Source organism: Micromonas pusilla (assembly GCF_000151265.4).
Source record: "Micromonas pusilla CCMP1545 genomic scaffold MICPUCscaffold_4, whole genome shotgun sequence".
Classification (NCBI taxonomy): Eukaryota; Viridiplantae; Chlorophyta; class Mamiellophyceae; order Mamiellales; family Mamiellaceae; genus Micromonas; species Micromonas pusilla.
In genome coordinates, this window is record NW_003315885.1 from 1,562,923 (window position 1) to 1,583,730 (window position 20,808).

The following is a 20,808-nucleotide window of genomic DNA, read 5'->3' on the forward strand; positions in this document are numbered from 1 at the left end:
TAAGACGTTCAACTGACCGATCGCTTCACCCACGCAGGCCATGAGCAGCGGGATGGTGTTACGGCGCGGTAAGGAGCGCGAGGACGGGAAGAAGAGGAGACGGCTGACGAAGCTGAAGAAGATCGTGTTGGAGGCGCGCAAGGCGAGGGCGGCGACGAGCTCGAGGGCGTCCGACGGGGAGAAGATCGAGGTCACCGTGGAGATGGGCCGCGTGTACGTGAACATCATCGTCGCGCCGCCGCCTGCGGCTTCTTCTACCGACGGCGGCGACGGCGAGGAAGACCAGCGGCGCGACGACGGCGACGACGACGCCGGCGGCGGCGTTCGTGTGGACTTGATTTACATCGAGGACGACGACGAGGAAGAGGAGGACGAAGACGCTGACGCCGCGCGCGAGGACGACGAGGCCGTCGTCGACGCCGACGCCGACGCCGACGGCGGGGAGCAGCGCGCGAAGAAGGACGAGGAGGCTTCATCGGTGGTCGTCGAGACGGAGGAGCCGGTCGTCGAGAAGGACGTCTTCGATACGGGAACGCAGACGGACGCCGCGAGCAGGGGAGGACTCGCGGCGTCGAGCGGCGACGGCGGCGGCGGCGACGGCGGCGAATCTGGAGTCGAGGTCGAGGGTCCGCACGACTCCGTGAACTCCGCGGCGTCGTCGGAGACGTCGATGGAGATGGAGGAGTCGTCGTCGTCGAAGACGGAGACGGAGACAGAGACGGACGACGCGACGAAGAAGCCGGCTGGCCTCGCCGCGTCGGCGCCCGCGTGGGGCGGCCGCGCGTTCAAAGACGTCCTCCAAGGGTGCGAGGAGGAGGAAAAGGCGATCGCCGGGGAGGCGAAGAAGAAAAAACGCGCGAAACGACCGGAAGGCTCCGCGCCCGGGATGCAGCGTCACTGCGAGCTGTGCGACGTCAAGTGCAGCGGCGACGACGCGTGGGAGAATCACATCGTGAGCAAAGGCCACGCGAAGTGTCAGAAGCGACGCGACGACGAGGCGAAGAACCCGGGGGGGGGCAAGGCGGGAAACGGCGGTCTCAACAAAAACGGCCTCCCGCGCGAACCGAAGGAGCGCAAGAACGAGTCGAACGCGTACATCTCCGGCGCGGTGTCCGTGCGGTACGCGAACCAGGTCATCACCGCGGAGCTGAACGACGCGACGCAGACGTGCGTCGCGGAGCTGAAGCGATTCCAGGACCGTCTGTACTTTAAGGATCCGATCAAAGCCAAGATGCGACGACGGCTCGTGTTCGGCTTGCGCGAGGTCACGAAGGGCGTCCAGCTCGAGAAGGCGAAGTGCGTCATCGTCGCGCCGAACATCGAAGAAACGGACCAGGCTGGGGGGTTAGACGACGTCATCGGCACCATCTTAGAGGAAGCGACGAACAACGGCACGCCCGTGGTGTTCGCGTTGACGAGGAACCGATTGGGTAAAATCGTCGGCGGCGCGCGCGTCCGCGTCTCCGCGCTCGCCGTGTTGGACTACTCCGGCGCGGAGGACATGTTCCACGGCATGATCAAGACCGCGGCGGCGTGCAGAGCGGAGTATAAGAGACGGGAGGAAGCGATAGCGCGAGGCGAGGATCCGGACGCGGGGAGAGCGGAGGCTTTGGCGGCGGCGGCGGCGGCGGCGGCGGCGGCGGCGGCGGCGGCGGAACCGCCTCCGCCGCCGGCGGCGCCGCGTCTGAGCGCGAACGCGGCGCTGTTCGTCCCGCGGTTCCTGGCGACGACGAAGAACGCGGAAGCATGATGGACGCTGTAACAGCGTCGACGAGTAGCATCGCATACAAGACAACATGTCTATACGAAATGTTGTCTGGTTACTCGCGTTTTGTTTCTGTTGACGTTCGGAAACCCACCCGACAGCGACAGAGCGCGGCACCCTCATCGCCATTCCCGCATGCACGCCGCGACCGGGGTCTCATCATGCGCGCGATGGCGCGCCGTCCTCCCCCCCCCGCGCCACCGCCGCGATCGCGCGCGTCGCGTCGTCTCCGCCGCCGCCGACGATAGCGACGCGCCGTCGCCGTCGCGCGACGCCGCCGTCGCGACCACGAGCGCGACGACCGCGACCCGCGCGCGATCGCGATCCGCGCGCGAGATCTCCTCCTCCATCGCGTCGTACCTCGCCGCGCTCCGCGTCGTGAACCCGACGCGGTACGCCGCGATCGCGACGAGCATGGCGCGCTACGGCGGCGGCGCGCTGAGAAAGTCGCGAACGAAGGGCGCGTTCCCGGACTCGTGGTCGCTGCCGTTCGCGGTGGGGGTGGAGCTCCTCGCGGGGTTTCTCGAGGCGGTGACCATCACCGAGGATGAGATGATCGGCGTCCGCGCGGGAGACGAGCGCGCGCTGCGCGCGATAGGGGCGTACGTGAAAGTGCTCAGGGGGGCGATGGCCGTGGGCGTCCCGCCGTTACCGTGAGGCTTTTCCTCCTTCTCCTTCTCCTTCTCCTTTCTCTCCTCGCGGCGTTCGTTCATCTATCATCGAGCTGAGGGTGCCTATTTTTTGTAAGCTTCTGAGAGTTGTTTTTCCCTTTCCGTCGTCGACCCTTCCCGCGGCGGCACGCGCGCGGAACGCGTGCGCGCCAACGGCGTCCCCGCGGTGTGGCTCACCCCCCCCCAGTACGCCTCCACGAAGACGATCATGTGGATGCACGGCGGCGCGTTCATATTCTGTCACACCGGCACGCACGCGCGGTTGTTATCGAGCCTCGGCGCGGCGGCGGATGCCAAAGTGTTGAGCGTGGAGTATTCGCTGTGCCCGGACGAGGGGCGGTACGCGGACATGTTACGAGAGGTCACGCGCGCGTACGAGTGGCTCGTGGACGCGGACGGCGGCGGCGCGGACCCGAAGGACGTCGTCGTCGGCGGCGACAGCGCGGGTGGGCACCTCGCCCTGGGGTTGATCGCCGAACTCGCGAAGAAGAAGAGGGAGGAGGAGGACGGCGGCGGCGGCGCGCGGGAAAATCAGGTGCGTTCTATACACTGGTCCCCATACGACCGCGTTCGCGTGGTGAACGCCGATCCTTAAGGACTTTTGCCGGCGTCTCTCTTCGCCCACCCCCTGCTTTCAATCCCCGTCCTCGACGCCTTTCAACGCCAACTGACGCCTTTCAACTTCACCCCGACATTCGCTCGTATAGAACGACCCTCAAAACCGAAACCGAAACCGAAACGAAATGCCGTCGGGCGTGCTTCTCATGTCCCCGTGGCTCGACCCGGAGCGCGAGCACCCGGACACCGCCAAGGCGTGGTCGGACGCGGACTCGGGCGACTCGTTCGATTACCTCCGCGGCGTCGAGGGCTCGCTGAAGACGGTCGCGGACTTGGTCTTCGGGTGCGACGTCGACGGCGTCTGCGACGAGTCGATTGCGCGGTGTCTCGTTCGCGGCGACGTCTGGGACGACGCCGACGTCGCGTACCCGCCCGTGTTCGTGCAGTACGGCGGCGCGGAGGTGCTCGCCGCGGAGAGCAGAACGTTCGCGCGCGTCGTGAACGCGTCGAGGAGCTCGATGGTCGTGGAGCTCGAGGAGTGGGCGGACATGCCGCACGTGTTCCAGGTGTTCGACGCCGTCGCGGCGGCGGGCGGCGACGCCATCGCGAGCGCCGCCGCGTTCGTGAAGCGATGTTGATGATTGACGGATGAATGGTACGACAGTGCGAACGCGCGTTCGTTCGTCGTCTAGTAGCTAGCACGAGTAGGAAGCAGTATGCGATGATGATACAACACGACGACGACGTCGTCGTCGTCGTCGTCACAGCGGCACGAACATCGACGCGACGCCGCACGCGACGCGCGCGGACGTGTACACCGCCCCGAGCACGAGCTGCGCGACGAGCGGATTCGTCGCCGTCGCCGCCGCGGAATACGTCCAGTGGCAGCCGCGGTAGACGCCCACGCCGCAGTCCCACAGTCGTCTCGCGTTCGTCTTGTTCCCGCGCGTTTGCAGATCCCTGAGCGCGGACGCGAGCGCGCGCTGCATCTTTTCCGGGGGGTAGTCCGCCGCCGCCGGGTGCGACGAGACGAACGCGGCGACGAAGTCGGCGACGGCGTCGACGGCGTCGTCTCTGCTAACGACGACCCATCCGGGCTCATCGCTGTCGCGCGCCGTCGCGTTCGCGTTCAGGTTCAGGTTCGTCGTCGTCGGGACCGCGTCTTGGATCTCCACCAAGGCGTCGGTCGTCGTCGTCGTCGTCGTCGTCGTCGTCGCGTTCTCCCACCAGTTCGGGTCCATCACGTCGAAGATCGGGGCGTCGTCGTCGTCTTCGTCCACCGCGTCTTCGTCGTCGTCTTCGTCGTCGTCTCGTCGTCGTCGTCGGTTCTCGAGATTCTTCAGGAAGACCGGCGTCTCTATCCTCGCCAAGAGGCGCGCGTAGACCTCCCGCGTGCCCTCCGGGGTGGACAGCAGGCCGCGCAAGTACGACGACGCGCTGTCGACGGCGTTGAACCGGAGCAGGCGCGCCTTGAATCGGTTCACCGTGCGCTGCAAGTGCCCGAGCGCGAGCTCGCGGTGTTGCTGTTTCTGCTGCTGGAGTCGCGACGACGATGCCGTCGCGTCGTCGTCGTCGTCGACTCCCGCTCGGCGCGCGGTGGCATCGTCGTACCCCAGCGGGGATGGCGACCGCGGCGCGCGCGCGCCCGACTCGTCGTCCATCTCCGCGGCGGCGGCGTCGACCTCGCGACGCGTCCCCGCGCGCCCTGGATCTGACGAGGAGTGATGTCGTTGTCGTTTCCGACAAACAGAACTTTTGAACGGCGCAGATCTGAACGTCAGCGCACTCGTCCGTCGCGCGACGTCCAACGCCGCGAGGGTTCGACGTCCTCGACCGCCGCGGGTTTGCGTCGTGCCCCCTGCCGCGAACGCCGCGATGACGCCTCCGCGGCGCAGAAGTAAAAGCGCGCGCGTCGCGGTCGCCGTCGCGCCCCCCGCGATCGACGACGACGACGTCGACGGCAAATCCATCGACGAGCTGCGGCGGGCGAACGCCGCGCTCGAGGAGGAGGTTGGATCGCCGCGCGAAGTCGCGCGCTCGCCGTCACTCCTGGAGCGATTCGTCGAGGACGCGCCCGATGTCTTCGTCGCGCACGTGCTCCCGCGGCTCGACGACGGCGACCTCGCGGTGCTCGCGACGGTGAACCGGAAGATGCGCGACGTCGTCTTCGAAACGCCCGTCGGCGACGTGAGGGACGTCGCGGCGGTGAGGAGAGAGCTCGCGTTGGTGCCAAACTTCGTCGGGTCGATCGCGAGGCTGGCGTGGGCGAAGGAGCGAGGGTGTCCGTGGGACGAGGAGACGTTCGCGTGCATCGCGGAGGGTGGGAACGTGGAGGTTGCGAAGTGGGCGAAGGAGCGAGGATGCCCGTGGGACGACGAGTGGACTTGCACCGAGGCAGCGAGAGGCGGCCACCTTGAGATGGTGCAGTGGGCGCGGGCGAACGGCGCTCCGTGGAATGCGGATATCGGTGCCTTGGTCGCGAGAGGAGGTCACCTTGAGGTGCTGCAGTGGGCGCGCGCGAACGGATGCCCGTGGAACGTGCTCACTTGCGCCGAAGCCGCGCGTTGCGGCCACCTGGAGGTGCTGCAATGGGCGCGCGCGAACGGCGCTCCGTGGGACGCGAATACTTGCTCCGGAGCCGCGAAATGCGGCCACCTGGAGGTGCTACAGTGGGCGCGGGCAAACGGCGCTCCGTGGAACGAGTGGACTTGCGCCGGGGCCGCGGAAGGCGGCCACCTGGAGGTGCTCCAGTGGGCGCGAGCGAACGGATGCCCGTGGGACGAGGATACCAGCGATGAGGAAGGGCTGTGTAGTTGCTCCGGTGCCGCGGAAGGCGGCCACCTGGAGGTGCTTCAGTGGGCGCGAGCGAACGGCGCTCCGTGGGGCGAGAGGACTTGCGCCGGGGCCGCGGGTGGCGGCCACCTGGAGGTGCTTCAGTGGGCGCGAGCGAACGGATGCCCGTGGGGCGAGAGGACTTGCGCCGAGGCCGCGGGTGGCGGCCACCTGGAGGTGCTTCAGTGGGCGCGAGCGAACGGCGCTCCGTGGTACGATTCGGAGATTTGCGCAAAGGCCGCGGAAGGCGGCCACCTGGAGGTGCTGCGGTGGGCGCGAGATAACGGCGCTCCGTGGGACGAGGACACTTGCGCCTACGCCGCGGAAGGCGGCCACATGGAGGTACTCCAGTGGGCGCGCGCGAACGGCGCTCCTTGGGACGAGGAGACTTGCCGCCATGCCGCGGAAGGCGGCCACCTGGAGGTGCTCCAGTGGGCGCGAGCGAACGGCGCTCCGTGGGACGAGTGGACTTGCACCGATGCCGCGCTAGGCGGCCACCTGGAGGTGCTGCAGTGGGCGCGCGCGAATGGATGTCCGTGGGACGAGATGATTTGCACTCTTGCCGCGGAAGGTGGCCACCTGGAGATGCTCCAGTGGGCGCGCGCGAACGGCGCACCGTGGAATCCGGAGGACTGCAAAGCTCGAGCGCGGTACCGCGGGCACGAGGGTGTGGTGCAGTGGATAGTAGCTGCAGAGGTAGGAGAGGAGGCGTAGTCGCGAGCGGGCGGTGCGCGGCGTGGCGCTGCGTTTGTTTTTCCTCGCCCCGCCACGCTCTGCCGGCGGCGGCGCGGCGGGTGCGTGTGTTCGAGTAGCTCTAGTAGTAGACCGTGTCGTGGCGATGCGCTTCGCGTCCCTCGCTCGCTCCTCCGCGACCGCGCCGGTCTCAAACCTTCGTTCTCTCCCGCGCGTCGTCGTTCGTTCGGTTCTGTCGTCAGGTGATGCGGAGGAGGCGAACGATCGGAACCTGCCGGGGAGCTTCTCGCGTGGGTTCGACTAGCCGATGTTCGCGGACAGCAACGTCACGGGGGAGGTGTTCAACGTGGAGTGGAAGGACGCGACGGAGTGGACCGTGTGACCGATCGATCGATACTTCAACGCAACCTTAATTTACACGTTCGTACACGCGTCTACGCACACGTCTATACAGTCGGTCGCGACGTCCCGTCACCGAAGCTCGCAGTGCAGCCGCATCGTCGATTTCCCCGCGAGCGCGTGCGCGGCGCGGCACTCGTCCAAGTCCGCGTCCCCCGCGAGGACGCACGTCTCGTCGCTCTCGTCCGCGTACTTGAACCGAAGCACGCGCTTCCCGTCGTCGAGCGAGTCCTCGATCCGAGACGCGACGTCTTCGAACGTCGTCGCGCTCGGCGGCAGCGTGAACCTGACGACGTCCCGCCCCACCGACGCCTTCACCGTGAACGTCGTCTCGTGTGCGCCGACCGCGAACGCCGCGGACGCCCAGCTCCCGCCGAGTCCTCTGACCCGTCCCCGTCGACGCGCGTCGCCCGGGGTCGAGGCGAAGGCGAAGGCGCCGCCGCCGCCGGCGGCGGCGGCGCCCCGGTCGCCGTCGAGCTTGAGGTGGACGTGCGACGCGCGCGGCGACGCGTCCGGCGCCGCGCCGCGTCTGGTCGCGAGAGACACCGCCTCCCTCAGGTCGCCGTCGCCGACGAGGACGCACCAGTCGCCCTCGTCGTCCTCGTACGTCAGCCGCGTCGTCTTCGCGTCGAGAGACGACGCGGTCGCGGTCGCGGTTTCGCCGTCTCGGGGCGCTTTACGCGCGCCCTGGAGGGATATCTCCGCGCGGGAGACGACGTCCGAAAGCGTGAACTCGTCCGCGAGCATTCGGAATCGAAGGACGTCGCCCGAGTCGAGGTGAAGCTTGAAGACGACGCCGCCGCCGCCGGCGTCGGCGCCGAAACCCATCTGCGCGCTCTTGTTGGATCGATCGCTGTGCTGCGACGGCTCGCCGCGAGAGGGGCTCTTCCGGTCCGCGACCGCCACCGCGCCCGACCCGTCTCTCCGGTCGAGGAAATCGATCGGGGCGTCGAAATCCTCCCCGCCGTCGCCGTCGCCGTCGCCGTCGCCGCGCGTTCCGCCCGCGTCGACGAATCCCTTCACCATCAGGGCCGTTCTATACAAGCGAATGGCGGGGTGGAGTTCAAAGGCGTCAGATGGCGTTGAAAGGCGTCGAGGGCGGGGATTGAAAGCGTGGGGTGGGCGGAGAGAGACGCCGGGCAAAGTCCTTAAGGATCGGCGTTCACAACGCGAACGCGGTCGTATGGGGACCAGTGTATAGAACGCACCTCATCTCGTCCGCGGACAACGTCTCTTCGTCCGAGTCGTCGGGAAGGTTCGCGAAAGAGACGCCGCCCGTCGCGGCGAGCGCGGCCGGTCTCGAGAGATGGGCGAACGACGACGCTCGTCCTCCCTCGTCGCCCCCGACCTTGGCCTTGGGGTGGGACGGCGCGCCCCACGCGTCGACGCCCGCGAACTGTGTGTCCGACATTCGCGTGCGCTTGAACCCGGCGAACGCGGGCGCGGGCGCCGCGCCGTCCGCGCTCGGCCCGAGCCGCGACCGATCGTACTGGCGCTCGTCGTCGCGTTCGCGTTCGCGTTCGCGCCGCACGGCGACCTCGGCGCGCGGCGACGTGGCGCCCACGCGGATCCACTTCCGCGTCGAATCGCGCGCGCTCGGGTCGTCCTCGGGGGTTCGGTCGAGCGGCCGCCCGGGGATCATCGCGAATCCGCGCGCGCACACGTTCACCCCGTGGAACGCTCCGTCGATGGTCACGCCGACGCGTCCGTCCGGCGACGCCGTGGCCGCGCCCTCGCTCCGCAGCGTCTCGAGCGCCTCCTGAAGCTTCTCTCGCTTGCATTTCAGCGTCCGTCGCGGCCACTTGGCGATCCCGAAGTGTCGACACGTCCGCTTCAGCGTCGTCATCCCGACGCCCAGATCCCGCGCCGCGTCTTTGAGGTTCTTGTCGAAGTGACGCTCGAGCATCTGGAGCGTGATGCCGCTCGGAGGCGGGCTCATCGTGTTGTCCTCGCGGCCGGGTAGGTTCGGATCCGCGGGCATCGCGCGCGACGTTCGCGGCCGCGTCGGCGAGGCTGCGCGCGCGCGAGGAGATGACCGACGGGTAACTAACTTTTTCCGGCGAAGATCTCGAAAAGTGCATGGTATCGAAACCCTCGACCGACCCTTGAGCCGAATCGTACTACTTTCAACTCGTACTCCGTATGAGCAATCAGTTCGCGTCGCCTCGGTCGCGGAAGCGACGCCCCCTCGCGCCCCTTCACGACACCGTCAGCAGCTGCACTCTGGTGTGTCGGAGCAGCCGAGACCGTTGTCGTCGCCGCGGTGCTCACCACGGTACTCTCATTCCTCCCCTCCGTCGCCCCCGTCCGCGTCGCCGGCGAGGTCGAATGCGCGCGGCGACGCTCGCGCGCGGCGGGCGACACCTCGCGGCGTCGCTGGAACGCGCGTGGGGCCGCGCGCGATGCGTCGCGCTCGCGGCGTCGTTCGCCTCGCGCGACGCCGCGTCCGCGGGCGCGCGCCCCGCGCGCGCGGCGGATCCCGCGCCCGCCGCGGCGGAGCGAGGCGCCGCCGCGTCCCCGAGCGCCGCGGTTCGACGCGCGCGGACCCAGGCGTCGGCCGCGCCGGAGCGCGACGCCCGCGCGGAGGACGACGTCGTCGCGACCGCCGTCGCGGACGCGGCGCGAGCCGCCGCCGCCGCGCGCGCGTCCGCGTCCGCGTCAAAAGTCGCACCGATGCTCCTCGACACCCACGGGCGCGCGCACACGTACCTCAGAATATCGCTCACGGAGCGATGCAACCTCCGATGTCTGTACTGCATGCCCGAGGACGGCGTCGAGCTCGCGCCGAGGTCGGCGCTCCTCACGTCCGAGGAGATCGTCCGGCTCGCGCGCCTGTTCGTGCGCGCGGGCGTGACGAAGATTCGCCTCACCGGCGGCGAGCCGACGATTCGCGCGGACCTGGAAGACATCGTCTCCGCGCTGAGCGACCTGCGCGCGGACGGTCTCGAGGACGTCGCGATGACGACGAATGGCATCGCGACGCACCGCCGGCTCGGCGCGCTGAGGCGCGCGGGGCTGACGCGCGTGAACGTGTCGCTGGACACGCTCGACGACGCCAAGGCGCGTCGTATCATCGATCGCACCGGTCCCCGTACGACGGCGTTCGCGATGTGAACGTCGATCCCTTAAGAAGGACGTTTCCCGCGCGCGATGTGTTTCTCTCCGCCCGCGGTCCCTCGCGTTCAATCTCGACGCACACGCCTCGATCGACACCCGCCTTTCGACTCCGCTTCTGACGCCTTTCCACGCCACCCCGACGTCGCTTCTTCGAACGATGGAACGCCCCTCAGTTCGCCACGCTGACGCGGCGACCGGGCGGCTTGCGTCACGTCCGTCGGTCGATCGCGAGGGCGCTGGAGTTGGGGTTCGACCCGGTGAAGGTGAACGTCGTGCTCATGCGCGGCGTGAACGACGACGAGATGTTAGATTTCGTGGCGTTGACGCGCGACGACGCGATCAACGTGCGCTTCATCGAGTACATGCCGTTCGACGGGAACCGCTGGGAGACGAATAAGGTGGTGTCGTACGCGGAGGCCAAGGCGAGGATCGAGGCGGCGCACCCGAGCGTGAGACGACGCGCGAGCGACCTCGGGGACCCGAGCGAGGTGGCGAAGAATTTCACGATCGACGGCCACGCCGGCGCGGTGAGCTTCGTGACGTCGATGACGGACCACTTTTGCGGCGGGTGCAACCGTTTGCGAGTGATGGCGGACGGCAACTTGAAGGTGTGCCTGTTCGGTAACGCGGAGGTGAGCTTGAGGGACGCCATGCGCGCGGGCGCGAGCGAGGAGGAGCTGGAAGATATCGTCCGCGCGGCGGTGCGACGGAAGAAGGCGACGCACGCGGGGATGAGCAATCTTGCGAGCATGGAGAACCGATCGATGATTAAGATTGGCGGGTGAGGCGCGTCGAGACGTCGCGTCGAGTCCGTCCGTCGCGGAAGGGTACCCTTAGGATCGTGAATAACACAGCGGGAGAGGGGCTAAACTACGCGCGGTGCGGCGGTTTTTTCATCGTCGCGTCGCGTTCGTCCCAAAAGAATAATAGCCCTATAATACGTAGGCTCTTCGCGCGACCGACGCGAACGCATCACCTCGCCGCGGGTTCGGGCGCGGCGGCGACGACGCGGGCGGCGGCCGCCGCGACGTTGCCGCCGTACGAGTAGGCGCGCCAGTGTAACCCCGCGACGAACACCGCGGCGGCGAAGACGTTCCCTAACGTCACCGGAACGATGTTGTTCATCATCATCTGCGCGATGGTGACGTCCGCGCCGCACAACATTCCGTGAGGGATCAGGAACATGTTCGCGATCGAGTGTTCGAAGCCCAACGCGACGAACGCGGTGATGGGCCAGAAGATGGCGAGAATTTTTCCCGCCGTCGACGTCGACGCCATCGTTCCCCACACCGCTAAACACACGAGCCAGTTGCAGAGAACGCCTTTGAAGAACGAGACGGCGAACGGAAGCGTCGCTTTCATCGTCGCGATGCCTATCACCGCCGCTTTCGCCGCGGGCGCCGCCGCGGTGCACGCCCAAAACGCGAGAAACGCGAGCGCCACCGACCCGACGAAATTTCCGACGTACGACAGCGTCCAGTTCCTCGCGAGCGACGCCGCGTCCACCTTCCCGGCGAGCACCCCGGACGTCATCGTCATCACGTTCCCGGTGAAGAGCTCCGCGCCGGTGAGTATCACGAGCGTGAGCCCCGCGGGAAGGCCGACGGCGCCCTTGAGGAAGTTACACAGGCCCGGGTTCGACGCCGCGAGCGCCGGGGACGCGCCGCCGACGCACGACATGAGGAGCGCGCCCATGCCGATGAGCGCGCCCGCGGAGAAGCCGAGGAGCAGCGTCGTCGCGGGATCTTGCGCCGCCTTCTTCTCCGCGGCCGCGACGACGGTCTGTTGTTGTGACGCGCGTTGTGTGCGTTTCGAAGCGAACGGGAATTTGGGCGGGTTGGTTCGGTCAGACGCGAGGGAGAGGGAGGGTGGGAGATCGGCTCGGATCGGCGCCTTCTCGCGGAGCGCGCGACGCGGCGCGTCCAGTCGTCCGCGAGAGCGGGCTCGACGAGGGAGGGGACGAAGGAGGGGAGACGCACGTCGAACACCGCGGTGGGGGGCAGCGCGTCTCCCGCGGGCGCCGCGGCCGCGACCGCGGTGGGCCGCGCGCTCGCGGTCGAGCGCGACGATGGGGCGACGACGACGACGCCTCGGGACGCGCGATGGTGACGTCGGGACGCTCGCGCGAGGACGACCGCGCGCGCGGAGGACGCGCGGACGGCGACGTCGCGCGGTGCGGTCACGAGCGTCGCGGAAAACGTTGCGGCGGCCATCGAGCGCGCGCGGGTGCGGCGGGTTCTCCGCGCGAACCGTCGCGGCGCGAGTCCTTTCTGTTCGCGACGAGTCGCGCGCGGTCGGTCTCGACAGCGACAGCTCGCGACTGGACCTTCCAACCACGACGTCATACGGAAACGTTTTTTGGCAATTCATTTTATGATTCTTCACATGATTTCCGGTCAGGAATTCGCGGCGTGATTTAAAAATAAGGTTTATTCTTTATTTTATTTCAACTCGCGCGCGGTGAGTCGCCTCTTCAGAATTCGAAGCGTCGCCTCCGTCGCTGTCGTTTCGCAGAGTCGCGGACCGCGACGAAACGTCCGAGACGTTTTATTATCAGTGAATTTACGCGTAGTTGTAGTTTCGTACGGAGCGCAGTTTGGCTTTTTAATCATTTAAATTCCGCTCGGACGCGCATTCGGTCACGCGCGCGGCGGATTTTATCGGCGCGTCGCCGCGAGGCGCGAGTCTCTGCTTGAACTCGCGACTCTCGCGACTCTCGCGTCGGAAGAAAGTCCGACAGAACGCGCGCCACACACACACACACACACGCCGCGCCGTTCGCACACGCCGGCGAGGATGCAGTCGATCCCCGCGCATTCGCTCCTACCCGCGGGAAACCCCGCGAACGTCACCGCGCAGGCGCGTCGCGTCGACGACCCTCGTCCCCGTCGCCCCCGCGCGTCGCGTCGTCGTCGATCTCATCGTCTCGCCTCCGCCGTCCCGCGTCCCTCCTCGCAGGTCGCCGTCCGCGCGCCCTCCCCGGCCGCGCCTCCGCCGAACACGATGTCGCCTCTGACCACGGGCGCGGGCGTCGCCGTCGCGGGCGTCCTCGCGGGAACGATGGCGGCGCGCAGGGTCAGGGCGAGCGCCGTCGCGGAGCCGCGAGGGTCGGATCGCGTCGCGATGCCGGGCCCCGCGTCGAAGGACGAGCTCGCCGCGTTCAACGAGGAGACGATGGCGAAGTACGGCCTCCCCGAGATCGTGAGAGAAGACGCGCACGTGATGAAAGACGCGGACGGGTACTACGTCGTGAAGGAAGCGTTCCAAAAGCCGACGAACCCGTTCGAGCGCCTGAAGCTCGCGAAAGATCCGATGAAGGAGACGATCCACATGGCCGGCTTGGAAGCCGCCGCCGCCGCGTCCGCCGCGGACTTCGCCGCCTGGGACGAAGCGATGAACGACCCGGACGAGGTCGATCAGCGCTACAAGTGGGCGGGTCTGTTCCACCGACGGAAAAACCACTACGGCAGGTACATGATGCGCATGAAGATCCCGAACGGCGTCGTGTCCGCCGCGCAAGTGCGCCACCTCGCGCGCGTGGTGGCGTCGTGCGGCGAGGACGGCTGCGCGGACATCACGACGCGGCAAAACTTTCAACTCCGCGGGCTGCAGCTCAAGGACGCGCCGGAGGTGCTCAAAGGCTGCGCGGACGTCGGTCTGTGCTCGCTGCAGAGCGGTCTGGACAACGTGCGGAACGCGACGGGGAACCCTCTCGCGGGGTTCGATCCGCACGAGATCGTGGACACGCGGCCCATCACTCGCGCGCTTCAAGATTATGTCACCGGCGGCGGGCGAGGGAACGCGCTCATCGCGAACCTCCCGAGGAAGTGGAACGTCTGCGTCGTCGGCGGGCCGGACTTTTACGAGCACCCGGACATCAACGACCTCGCGTTCATTCCCGCGGTGAACGCGGAGGGCGTCTTCGGGTTCAACGCGCTCGTGGGCGGGTTCATCTCGGCGTCGAGAGCCGCGGAGGCGGTGCCCCTGAACGCGTGGGTCCCCGAGAGCGACGTCGTCGCGATGACGCACGCGGTGCTGACGACGTTTCGCGATTACGGGCACCGAGGGAACCGGCAGAAGTGCCGCATGATGTGGCTCGTGGAGGAGATGGGTCTGGAAAAGTTCAAAGCCGAGGTCAAGTCGCGGATGCCGGGCGAGAGGCTCGCGGACGCGGCGCCGAAAGATTTGATCGAGGACTCGCCGATCGAGCGGCGGTCGTACCTCGGCGTGCATCAGCAGAAGCAGGCTGGATTGAAATGGGTCGGCGCGTGCGTCCCCGGCGGGCGCCTGCAAGCCGAGGACTTGGAAGAGCTGGCGGACCTCGTGGAGACGTACGGCACCGGGGACGTTCGACTCACCGTGGAGCAGAATTTCATCATCCCGAACGTCCCGGAGGATAAAGTCGACGCCCTCCTCGAGGAACCGTTACTGAAGCGTTACACGCCGTTCCCGGGCAAGGTCGTCGCCGGGATGGTCGCGTGCACGGGACGACAGTTCTGCGGGTTCGCGCAGATCGAGACGAAGAAGGAGGCGTACGCCGTCGCGGAACACTTGGAGTCGACGTTGGACTTTCCAAACGGCGACCTGCGGATGATCTGGACCGGGTGCCCGAACTCGTGCGCGCCCGTGCAAGTTGCGGACATCGGTCTGATGGGATGCCAGATGAAGAACCCGACCGGGGAGAAGGGCATGGTCGACGGCGTGAATATCTTCCTCGGCGGCACCGTCGGCCCCGGCGGGCATCTGAAGGAACACCCGGAGATGGAGAAAGTCGCGTGCGCGGACCTCCCGCGCGTGCTGGAAGACATTTGCGTCGAACGCTTCGGCGCGATCCGCAAGGCGACGCCGACCGCGAACCCGGGCAACGCGTCGAGGTGGAAGATCAACAAGTCCGCGCAGTACACGAAGGGCACGCCGAAGGCGATGGGTAAAGCGACGCACATATGCACCGCGTGCGGGTACATCTACCAGGAGACCAAGCCGTTCGCGGAGCTGAGCGACGACTTCGTCTGTCCGGCGTGCTCCGCGGAGAAGTCTAAGTTCACCGCGATGAAAGAGACCTCCGACCCGGTGTCTTCGCGCCCAGTGAAGACGTATCCGCCCGGGACGCTCCTCGCGCTGCCCGGTCCCGGCGCCGCGGTGGCCCTGAAACTCATCTCGAAGACGGACGTCTCCGCGGACGCGCGCGTGCTTCGATTCGCGCTGCCGTCGGAGAAACACGTCCTCGGTCTTCCCGTGGGGCAGCACGTCCGCGTGTCGTTCGCGGACGCCGTCACCGGCGACGTCGTGACGCGACCGTACACGCCGATCACGTCCGACGACGACCTCGGGTTCGTGGACTTTTGCGTCAAGGTGTACGACCAGGGCGTGATGACGCGAAAGCTGGACGCGTTGAAACCGGGGGACGAGATGACGTTCGAGGGGCCCGTCGGCTCGGGTGCGTTCTGTTATCACACTGGTCCCCATACGACCGCGTCGGCGTGGTGAACGCCGATCCTTAAGGACTTTACTTCCCGGCGCATCTCTCCGCCCAGGGTCCCCCGGTTTCAATCCCGACACCCCTCGACGCCTTTCAACTCCGCCACTGACGCCTTTGAACGCCACCCCGATATCGTCGCTCGTATGGGACCCACCCTCGCCCCTCAGTGACGTACACCGACCGCGGCGAGTTCACCGTCGTCGACGCCGCGACGGGCGACGCGGAGGTGCGAAAGGACGTGACGCATCTCGGGATGATCGCCGGCGGGACCGGGATCACGCCGATGCTGCAGGTCATCCGACAGGTGTTCAAAGACGTCGGGGACACGACGCGGGTGTCGCTGATCTTCGCGAACAAGACGCCCGCGGACGTCCTCCTGAAGGCGGATCTGGACGAGCTCGCGGAGGCGCACGCAAATTTTTCCGTGCACTACGCCGTGGACGACCCCGGAGACGCCGCGGACGACTGGGACGGGTCCGTGGGGTTCGTGGACGCGAAGATGATCGACGCGCATCTGCCGAAGGCGAACGGAGGGAAGACGCAGGTGCTAATGTGCGGTCCGCCGGCGATGATGGAAAAGGCGGTGAGGCCCGCGTTGGAGAGCTTGGGGTTCGGGAAAGACGCGTACTTGGAGTTTTAATTAATTTTAAGCGGCGGCGCGCGGGCGGAATCCCGATATGTTTTTTGCGACGCGCGCGAGTGTTGAAATGAAAATGAATGAATGCATTGGATACTACAATATCAATAAATATCGCGCCAAAGACAGACGACCCACCGCGCGCGAGCCTCCGCCGCTTGAACGCGTTCGTTCGCGCGTCAACGTGCGTTCGCCGACGACCGGGAGCGAACAACACGCGCCGTGATGATTGATGTACAAGCCGCCTTAAGAAGAGAGTTCCCTCCCTCTCGATTCGTCGCGAACGCGCGTTCACTTGGACACGTACGGCGCGTACGTCGCCTGCTGCTTCCTCAGATCGACGGCGTACGTCACGCCGAGCGCGATGATGGAGATCACCGTGAGCGTGGCGTGCGTCCCGACGAGCGTGGCCGGGGTGTTGTCGTAGGACTTCGTCGTCAGCTTGCACGAGTTCGTGCTGGACTCGCCGTAGGACACGTAGCCCCCGCTGGCGTCGACGCCGATGACCTGGAAGTAGTACGTGCTCGCGGGGGTGTTGGTCGGGATCGTGATGGTCTTGCTGCCGTCCGCGGTCGCGATGCCGGAGTGCAGCGTTTTCGTCATCTCGGGGATCTGCCAGCACTGCTTGTTCTTGTCGACGGCGTCGACGTACTTCCTCCACGGCCGGTTCACGATCATGTCGTCGGTGTAGCACATCTTGATCGTGAGGCTCGCCTCGGAGTTGGACGTGAAGCCGGTCCAGGCGACGGTGATGGTGTCCGAGTGCGCGCCCGCGAGCTGCGTGGCGCCGCAGTCCGTCGATCCGGTCCCCGCGCCACCGACGTCGAGGGTGACGGTCGAGAGCTTGGTGAGCGCGGAGTATTTCGTCGCCGCGGAAGCGGAGTTCACGGCGAACGCGAGGAGCGCCGCGATGGCGAGGACGAACTTGTTCATCGTGAGGATGCTGGATGGAAACGACGCGGCGACGCGGGCGTTGCGCGCGGTGATTTCTGCGCGCGTTCACGTCGTTGAGACCGAGAACCGGCGAAAACTGCGCGAAAGGCCGCCCCCGCCGCGGTCACGAAAGGACGTTTCAAAGGTCGATTCAGCTGAAACGCCGCCTCTTGAGCGAAACGGCGACCGTACTGAAGCGACTGAGTTTTGGTTTTTTTTTGAATGCGACGAAAAACTGACTGTTTGCCTGTGTGCGCCTTTTCACCACTTTTCGAGATGGCGAAATTTCCCGAGAAGACGCCTCGCGCGGTCCTCTCGGAAGCGCCATCACTCTTTCTCGCGCGCTGCGACGCACCGCACGCCGAAGGAAACATGCCGAAACTCACCGGCCTCCCCGAGCCGACGTTCACGATCCCCGTGGACAGGTGCGCGCCGCATCCCCCGCGCGTTTCCGATCCCTCGCGCGACGCGCGCCGAGCGCGTCGCGCGGCTCCGAGAACGTCGCGATCCGGGGTGCTCGCGAGACGACGCCCGCGCGGTTCGTCGCCGCGCGCGTCCTCTTCCTCCCGCCGATCCTCCCCGTGAACGACCGCGTGCTCACTCCCGAGGTCGTCGTCCGCTCCCTTCCCTTCGCAGCGAGCACAAGGCGAAATCCTTGAACATCTTCTCCTTCAACCACCCGCATCATGCGTCCTTCCACATGTCGTGGTTGGGATTCTTCGTCTCGTTCGTCTCCACGTTCGCGGCGGCGCCGCTGGCGGCGATCATCCGCGACGACCTCGGGATGACGAAACCTGACCTCGGCACCGCGGGCCTCGCCGCGGTCACGGGCACGATCGGCGCTCGAGTCATCATGGGCTCCGTCTGCGATGCCGTCGGCCCCCGGTACGGCCTCGCCATCGTACTCATGGTCACCGCGCCGTTCTGCTTTTGCATGAGCTTCGTGCAAACCGCGGCCGGGTTCCTCGTCTGCCGCCTCGGCATCGGGTTAGGCCTCGCGACGTTCGTCGCGTGCCAGTTCTGGATGTCCTGCATGTTCAACGGCAAGTGCGTCGGCATCGCGAACGCGACCGCCGCGGGCTGGGGCAACCTCGGCGGCGGCGTCACGCAATTCATGATGCCGGTCATCTACCTCGGCATGCTCGCCGGCACCGAAGGCCGGACGTTCACCGCGTGGAGGTGGGCGTACATCGTCCCCGGTCTCTTGCACACGCTCGTGGGAATGGCCGTGATGTGGTTCGGTCAAGACCTCCCGGACGGGCAGTACAAGTTCCTCCACGACTCCGGTCAGATCGAGAAGAAGGACCCGTTCAAGGTGCAGCTCCTCGGCGCGAAAAACTACCGCATGTGGTGCATGGTCGCGACGTACGGCTTCTGCTTCGGCGTCGAGCTCACGATGAACAACATCGTCGCCGGGTACCTTTTTGATCAGTTCGAACTCTCCCTCACCACCGCGGGCACGCTCGCGTCGTGCTACGGCCTCATGAACCTCTTCGCGCGCTCTCTCGGCGGGTTCGCGTCCGACCAGGCGTCCAAACGCTTCGGCATGCGCGGCCGTCTCTGGTGTCTCTGGTTGATCCAAACCTTCGAGGGATTCCTCTGCATCATGATGGCCCTCGCGAAGGACAGCCTCGGCTTGACCATCTTCTGGATGGTCTGTTTCTCCATCTCCGTCCAAGCCGCGGAGGGCGCGTCCTACGGCGTCGTGCCTTTCATCACTCGCAGGGCGCTCGGCGTCGCGTCCGGATACATCGGCGCCGGCGGGAACGCCGGCTCGACGATCTGCATGGCGCTGTTCTTCACGTCCGCGAGCATCGAAACGTACGATGGCATCATGTACATGGGCATCGCGATCATTTGCGTCACTTTACTCGTCATCCCGATTCACTTCCCGATGTGGGGCTCCATGTTCTTCCCCGGAAATCCGAACATCTCGGAGGAGGATTACTACATCAAGAACGACTTCACCGAGGAGGAAATCAAAGAAGGCCTCGCGGTCCCGGTGCAGAAGTTCTGCGACAACTGCCACAACGAGCGCCCGCGCAGGTACCGCGATGACGTGGTGTCCGCGACGGCGACGAAGGTGTAAATGCGGACGGGCCAAACCTGCCGGTTTGCTAGATTCGGTTGACGATTCTTTCGACGATTCTTTCGACGACTTCCGCGGAGACGCGGCGGCGAATAAAAAATAAAACGCGCGCGCGCGAGCGGAGACTTGCGACGCGCTCACCATTTGCCCACTGTAGAGTTGATTTTTTATTGTACATTAAGCGCTCACGTCATGTGTTCACTACGCCGCGCACGTCGCCGCGCCTCGTGTGTACTTCGAGCGCGCGCGCGAGTGACAGACAGTTTCACGAGCGATGTACTATTGATATTTCCGTCAGGTACTTTGTATAAGAATAGTGCACTTTTGTTCCTCTCTGGGCCTTCGTAGCTACTAGTACCGAACGATGTCCTCCGCCGCGTATCCGAGCTCCTTCAGAGCGGGAATCGCCGTGTCCTCCTCCATCGACGGCGGCCCGCACAGAAGCGCCACCGTCCTCAGCGCCCCACTCTCGTCCGCGGCGAAGCAGTGCTCCTTGATCATGGCTTTGTTTACGCGCCCCGTCAACCCCGTCCACGCCGTCGTCTCCGCCTTTGAAATCGTGTACGCGATTTCGAAACGATCGGGGTGCTCGCGGCGCAGCCGGTCGAGCGTGTACCGCAGGAGAATGTCCTTCTCGGACTTGTTCCCGAATAAAAACTTAATCTTCGTCTCGTCGTCTGGGTTCGAGAGCACCGCGATGATCATCTGGAGCATCGGCGCGACGCCGGTGCCGCCGCCGATCATCGTCATTCGGTCCACTTTGATCGTCGTCTTGTCCACCGTGAGCATCCCGCGCCCGTGGTACTGAATGTGCCCCATCGGCCCTTTCACCTCCACGAAGTCCCCCACGTTGACGCTGTTCAGGTACCGCGTCAACTGCCCGCCCTCTGGGAACATCGGGTTGTCGTTCGGGAAGTAAATCTTGATCACGAACTCCACGGCGCCGAGCGTGCCGTTGAGCGAACTCGGCGTGTACGCGCGCATGACTTTTTTCCCGGTGGCGGGCGAGACGCCTCGCAAGTACAGATGATACCCCACGGGGAGACCGCACTGGTGCATCGGCGTCTCGAGCGCGAGGCGCAGTAAGATCGTATCGTGCGACAGCGGCACCTTCGCGTCGCAGCGGAGCTGAAGCCACTTTTTCGGATCGAGCGCGCGCGGGGCGTCGCCCGCGTCGTTCCGCGCGCCCGCCCACATGCGGTCGAAGGCCGCCGCCTCCGCGGCCTCGCCGACCAGCGTCCCCTCGCCGTACATCTCCGGGTTCGCGAGCGCGAACTGGAGAAGGTTCACCGGTCCTGCGACCGGCGGCGGCGTAGAAGGCGGCGGCGGCTTCGCGACGACGGCGGGATCCGACGCCGGAGCGATCGTGACGTCCGCGATCGTGGCGTCGGGGTTGTCCGCGGGGTCCAGGTACCCGATCAAAAACGGGTCGAGCTGTTTCCACGCTTTCGCGCTGTGCACCGCCTCGAAGTCTTCCGTGCTGTCCGTGCCCGCGTTCATGACGATGCTCGCGTTCCCGCCGGGGTGCGCGCCGCTCGCGATGTACGCCGTGCAGTCGTACACCTTATCCTTCACGAGAATCCACGCGTCGTCCTCCGAGTCGTGTTTCTCGATGGGGATCCTCAGAGTCGACCG

At 66.3% G+C, this 20,808-nt stretch overlaps 12 protein-coding genes across 12 annotated transcripts in view; 7 read left to right on the forward strand and 5 right to left on the reverse strand.

The window, feature by feature from the left end:
- Positions 1-40: 40 nt before the first annotated feature.
- SBP2 (secis-binding protein 2) lies at positions 41-1,750 on the forward strand (the record flags this gene model as incomplete). Its single annotated transcript, XM_003057890.1, has 1 exon — positions 41-1,750. One exon carries the CDS (start codon positions 41-43, stop codon positions 1,748-1,750), a length of 1,710 nt encoding a protein of 569 aa, XP_003057936.1.
- A 429-nt stretch (positions 1,751-2,179) lies between these two features.
- MICPUCDRAFT_57673 (uncharacterized protein) lies at positions 2,180-3,031 on the forward strand (the record flags this gene model as incomplete). The annotated part of the gene is made up of 2 exons (XM_003057891.1): positions 2,180-2,418; positions 2,524-3,031. 2 exons carry the CDS (start codon positions 2,180-2,182, stop codon positions 3,029-3,031), a joined length of 747 nt encoding a protein of 248 aa, XP_003057937.1.
- A 148-nt stretch (positions 3,032-3,179) lies between these two features.
- MICPUCDRAFT_57674 (uncharacterized protein) lies at positions 3,180-3,632 on the forward strand (the record flags this gene model as incomplete). The annotated part of the gene is made up of 1 exon (XM_003057892.1): positions 3,180-3,632. One exon carries the CDS (start codon positions 3,180-3,182, stop codon positions 3,630-3,632), a length of 453 nt encoding a protein of 150 aa, XP_003057938.1.
- A 123-nt stretch (positions 3,633-3,755) lies between these two features.
- Positions 3,756-4,655, reverse strand: MICPUCDRAFT_57675 (uncharacterized protein; the record flags this gene model as incomplete). Its single annotated transcript, XM_003058271.1, has 1 exon — positions 3,756-4,655. One exon carries the CDS (start codon positions 4,653-4,655, stop codon positions 3,756-3,758), a length of 900 nt encoding a protein of 299 aa, XP_003058317.1.
- A 214-nt stretch (positions 4,656-4,869) lies between these two features.
- On the forward strand, positions 4,870-6,540 carry MICPUCDRAFT_57676 (uncharacterized protein; the record flags this gene model as incomplete). Its single annotated transcript, XM_003057893.1, has 1 exon — positions 4,870-6,540. One exon carries the CDS (start codon positions 4,870-4,872, stop codon positions 6,538-6,540), a length of 1,671 nt encoding a protein of 556 aa, XP_003057939.1.
- A 450-nt stretch (positions 6,541-6,990) lies between these two features.
- Positions 6,991-8,899, reverse strand: MICPUCDRAFT_39559 (nit2-like protein 3; the record flags this gene model as incomplete). Its single annotated transcript, XM_003058272.1, has 2 exons — positions 6,991-7,447; positions 8,127-8,899. 2 exons carry the CDS (start codon positions 8,897-8,899, stop codon positions 6,991-6,993), a joined length of 1,230 nt encoding a protein of 409 aa, XP_003058318.1.
- Positions 8,900-9,222: 323 nt separating this feature from the next.
- Positions 9,223-10,820, forward strand: CNX2 (molybdopterin synthase CNX2; the record flags this gene model as incomplete). Its single annotated transcript, XM_003057894.1, has 2 exons — positions 9,223-10,028; positions 10,268-10,820. The coding sequence occupies exons 1-2, from the start codon at positions 9,247-9,249 to the stop codon at positions 10,818-10,820; spliced, it is 1,335 nt and encodes a 444-aa protein (XP_003057940.1). The 5' UTR covers positions 9,223-9,246.
- A 187-nt stretch (positions 10,821-11,007) lies between these two features.
- Nar1 (formate-nitrite transporter family) lies at positions 11,008-12,380 on the reverse strand (the record flags this gene model as incomplete). The annotated part of the gene is made up of 2 exons (XM_003058273.1): positions 11,008-11,817; positions 12,015-12,380. The coding sequence occupies 2 exons, from the start codon at positions 12,378-12,380 to the stop codon at positions 11,008-11,010; spliced, it is 1,176 nt and encodes a 391-aa protein (XP_003058319.1).
- A 451-nt stretch (positions 12,381-12,831) lies between these two features.
- NII (nitrite reductase fusion with b5r chloroplast precursor) lies at positions 12,832-16,246 on the forward strand (the record flags this gene model as incomplete). The annotated part of the gene is made up of 3 exons (XM_003057895.1): positions 12,832-12,894; positions 12,994-15,472; positions 15,682-16,246. 3 exons carry the CDS (start codon positions 12,832-12,834, stop codon positions 16,152-16,154), a joined length of 3,015 nt encoding a protein of 1,004 aa, XP_003057941.1. The 3' UTR covers positions 16,155-16,246.
- NAR2.1 (nitrate high-affinity transporter accessory protein) lies at positions 16,219-17,132 on the reverse strand. Its single transcript, XM_003058274.1, has one exon. It carries the CDS (start codon positions 17,082-17,084, stop codon positions 16,443-16,445), a length of 642 nt encoding a protein of 213 aa, XP_003058320.1. The 5' UTR covers positions 17,085-17,132; the 3' UTR covers positions 16,219-16,442.
- A 290-nt stretch (positions 17,133-17,422) lies between these two features.
- On the forward strand, positions 17,423-19,457 carry NRT2.1 (major facilitator superfamily). Its single transcript, XM_003057896.1, has 2 exons — positions 17,423-17,509; positions 17,721-19,457. Exons 1-2 carry the CDS (start codon positions 17,457-17,459, stop codon positions 19,171-19,173), a joined length of 1,506 nt encoding a protein of 501 aa, XP_003057942.1. The 5' UTR covers positions 17,423-17,456; the 3' UTR covers positions 19,174-19,457.
- Positions 19,458-19,461: 4 nt separating this feature from the next.
- Positions 19,462-20,808, reverse strand: part of NIA1 (NADH nitrate reductase) — a gene marked incomplete at its 5' end in the record, with an annotated part of 4,121 nt that continues 2,774 nt past the window's right edge. The window contains one exon of the mRNA XM_003058275.1: positions 19,462-20,388. Within this exon, the coding sequence (XP_003058321.1) occupies positions 19,525-20,388 (864 nt within the window). The 3' untranslated portion in view covers positions 19,462-19,524. The remainder of the gene's footprint in view (positions 20,389-20,808) is intronic.

Coding starts and splice junctions, on each gene's coding strand:
- NAR2.1 (XM_003058274.1), bottom strand. CDS start 17,084: ATGAACAAGTTCGTCCTCGCCATCGCGGCGCTCCTCGCGTTCGCCGTG.
- NRT2.1 (XM_003057896.1), top strand. CDS start 17,457: ATGCCGAAACTCACCGGCCTCCCCGAGCCGACGTTCACGATCCCCGTG. Junction 17,510..17,720: donor TTCACGATCCCCGTGGACAG/GTGCGCGCCGCA, acceptor TTCCCTTCGCAG/CGAGCACAAGGCGAAATCCT.